This window comes from Arachis ipaensis, chromosome B07 (assembly GCF_000816755.2).
Source record: "Arachis ipaensis cultivar K30076 chromosome B07, Araip1.1, whole genome shotgun sequence".
In the NCBI taxonomy this organism is placed as follows: Eukaryota; Viridiplantae; Streptophyta; class Magnoliopsida; order Fabales; family Fabaceae; genus Arachis; species Arachis ipaensis.
In genome coordinates this window covers 8016788-8020146 of record NC_029791.2, presented here as the reverse complement: position 1 = coordinate 8020146, position 3359 = coordinate 8016788, and the positions used below count along the sequence as shown (strand labels likewise).

At 32.5% G+C, this 3359-nt stretch overlaps 1 protein-coding gene across 1 annotated transcript; it reads left to right on the top strand.

Annotated features, from left to right (window-relative positions):
• LOC107608920 (high mobility group B protein 3) lies at window positions 14–2509 on the top strand. Its single transcript, XM_016310707.2, has 7 exons — window positions 14–312; window positions 400–561; window positions 1075–1162; window positions 1247–1333; window positions 1636–1695; window positions 1804–1876; window positions 2209–2509. Exons 1-6 carry the CDS (start codon window positions 236–238, stop codon window positions 1837–1839), a joined length of 510 nt encoding a protein of 169 aa, XP_016166193.1. The 5' UTR covers window positions 14–235; the 3' UTR covers window positions 1840–1876; window positions 2209–2509.

Genomic DNA, 3359 nt, shown 5'->3' with positions numbered 1-3359 from the left:
GTACGGAGGAGAATGCGCGCTACTTTCCCACCAAAGCTCGAAACTGTTGAGTGCTCTTCGCTACTGAGTTCGCAGTGCCCCAAAAAATAAAGCAACTTCATTTTCAATTTCAAAGCACACCCCATTTTTCAGCATCAAATCCTGATAACGATGACAGCCTCAAGTTCGAACCTTTTACTTCCCACACCAACAACGAACTATTGCATGTAGTGCTACAAACAAAGCTTCTTCATCCATGGCAGCAAGACCAAGAGCAAGGAAAAGGGTATTTCCCCTTCTACGAGCTCCAGATGGAAGCGCCTTTCAGAAATGGTATTCGCTCATTGCATGCAAACAAATCTTTCTATGTCCCTATTTTCTTTTTTTTTTTCTTCCCTAATTTTATTTATTTTTGTGTAGTGGTACGTGTGGGGTTTCTGTGGCGATTGCATTGGCTGATATTCATGATTGTGAGCACAAGATGGAGCCTAAGAGGTTTAGAGGAATGGTTGAAACTAAATCACTTCCCGAATCCAAGCCACGTTTTTTTGATCAGCCTCGTTCTGCTTTCCGTTTGTTTATGTAACTTTCTCCCTCTCTTACCCTCAAGTGTTCATGATCTTATATTTTGTTTGACCCCATGTTTGTTTAGTGGAGTATCAATGAACTTTCAATTGCGTTCTGGTGCCATGTTTGTGCTTTGACATCTTTAAAGTTTAATTTTTTGAATGTAAACATGGGGTAAGGTATTTGACTGATCCACATGAATGGTTTTATATTTGATATATGTTTAGTTTTTTGAATGTAAACATGATTCATGATAGGATAGTAAATCACCATTTGATTCATATAGCTAAGCGATGAAGTTTTATGAGGCTTTGTTGTTATAGATGGGATTCATGTTCAAACATGTTGTCAATTAAGGTTTTGCTTTATGTAGCCGTGTTCTTTCCATTTAAAAATATGATGTAGATTTAAAATTCTGTTTCTTTTTTTATGTTGAATAACTACAATCTTTGTTTGCGATTGAAATGAGGTTTTCATGTTTGGTTTGTGGTAAAATTCATGTTCATATTGATTAGCTTTCTTTGCCAGGGAACAATTTGCGGAGAATCATCAACTAAACAATTTGCTTATGGTTGAAAGGATGGGGTTTGAGAAGTGGAAAAGCATGAATGACTCGGTAAAACCTTTCGGCCTTCTAATATCTTTGACATGAAGTTTGTGTTTCCTTTGAAGCATGATTTCCTTTTTTTGTTCTTTTCAGGAGAAATTTCCATATGTATTTCATGCTAGAGTAATGGACGGTTACTACAAAGATACTTTGAGGAAGGAGGCTGAAGAGATCATAAAGGTAACAGAAAAATCTGATACACCAAAATAGTGTTTTCGTATTTGTTAGAATTGAAACTTATTTCCTCTGTTCTTGCTTAATGGTTTTGGGATCCTGAGAATTCATTGAAGTTAACACCACTTGTGCAGTTTCACTTAGGAATTTCTGAATTTGTTATGCTTAAACTATCACATTGAACAAATTGTTCCATTGTCGATCATGATCCTCAAACGGTTGTTTGTTTTACTCAAGTTTAATTGATGGTGTTCGTTTGTTTGAGTTCAAGATTCACACTCTATCCATGACAAGATGAAACGGTGCAGGTGGATGATGAGGCTGAATCAGCATTGGTTGAGAATCTTGAGAACAACGATGGCGATAAGGTTTGCCTTCTTATAAGTCATGATGGATTCCATTTTCCACTGTCAAGTTGTGCAGTTAGTTTTATATGAACATCATTTTCAGTCATGATTTGTTCGCATGGTTTACAGGCCAAAGGAAAAGTCACATTTATAGACTCTGATTAGGAGAATTAAGATGATGAATGACTGTTTTGTGAATATGGTACTTAACTTTCTTCCATTCTCCTTGTATCTGTTTTCTTTTTTTTTTTTCTGCTTAATTCTTATTCAACTTGTCAATTTCTTTTTGGTACAATTCGACTTGCATTTAACCCCGAATTTCAATGCTATTGTGTCTATTAAAACCTTTTATTCCCCTTTCTAATGTCTGCATGTTTATATGTCCATTGAACAATAATTTCCTAGGCGAATTACATGAACTACTTAAACTGTGTATTGAGATCATTGTGAATATATAAGGATCATAGTATTAGCAATGATGGAAAATTTTAGTTACTTCCAATTTCTAAGCTATTTTATTTGTCTGTTGTACAGAAACGATATTGGTATGGAGTTTTGTACCAATGAAGATCTTTGCATCATGGAGCTTGAAGAATACAATCTCTCTTGGTTTTTTTTGTTGATATGTAATTTAAGATAAAGAGTGATGGTTTTCATCAATCCATATATATTTTGGTCAAATGTTGGTCCATAGCAATTAGCCACTAGCCAATGTAAATGTCTTCTATTGTAATGAGATCAAATCACTTAATATGAAATGAATATAATGCTTTGATGTTGCTAGATGAAAAAAGTTGAGGTTGCATGTTTATATTGTGCACAATATCTTTTATGACTGAAGCTTGAAAGAGGACTTTGTAGAAAATGTGGATGTCTGTTCCTGCTTTTTCACAAAAAATGATAAATAAAAGTAAAACTATAGAGATTCTTATCCCCTAAAAAAATTAACTTTTATACATAAAAAAAAAAAATCAAGTAAACTTGGTTAAAGGGAAACCAGACCTTAGATTAAGAACTTCACCACCAGCAAGATTATTTATAGTAAGCTTGTCCAATGTTGACTGGCTTGTTTAGGGCATCATGAAGAGTATTCAATGATAGGTTTTTGAATGTTTGCAAGTCATAGCAGGAAAATAATGTAACTGCTAAATAATATAGTACTTAGCTTCCTATATAGTATATAGGATAAATTACACTCACAGTTTATTAAAATTACACAATTATTTTATGTGACTAGTATATTAATATAACTAATAGATTTTTATACTTGTAGTTTTCCCTTGTGTATTAGTATTTTTTATTTTATTTTGTTTTCTATAATTGCAAAATTTGCAATGACAAAAATGCCATTCATTAACGTTAAAAGAAAATGAGTTTTTATGATTGTTTTTCCCTCTTTATGATTTCTCTCTGCATAGAGAGGTTGTGGAGATTAAAAATGACTTTCTTACAACTTATTTTAATGCTATTACAACTCAATTATGTAATAGACAGAAAATGAGTATATACTAACAAATAGAAAATTATTATGTGTAATTTAATAATTTATCCTAGAATTAAAAAAACAGAGAGAAAAAAAAAACCTTCCTATACAGTATATACTATCACCTGTCGGAAAAGCAAGAGTTAGAAATTCTTTTAAACATAAAAATATAATTTAGTATCAATTGATAGTAATATTTAGT

Coding starts and splice junctions, on each gene's coding strand:
- LOC107608920 (XM_016310707.2), top strand. CDS start 236: ATGGCAGCAAGACCAAGAGCAAGGAAAAGGGTATTTCCCCTTCTACGA. Junction 313..399: donor GGAAGCGCCTTTCAGAAATG/GTATTCGCTCAT, acceptor ATTTTTGTGTAG/TGGTACGTGTGGGGTTTCTG. Junction 1,334..1,635: donor AGGCTGAAGAGATCATAAAG/GTAACAGAAAAA, acceptor GAAACGGTGCAG/GTGGATGATGAGGCTGAATC.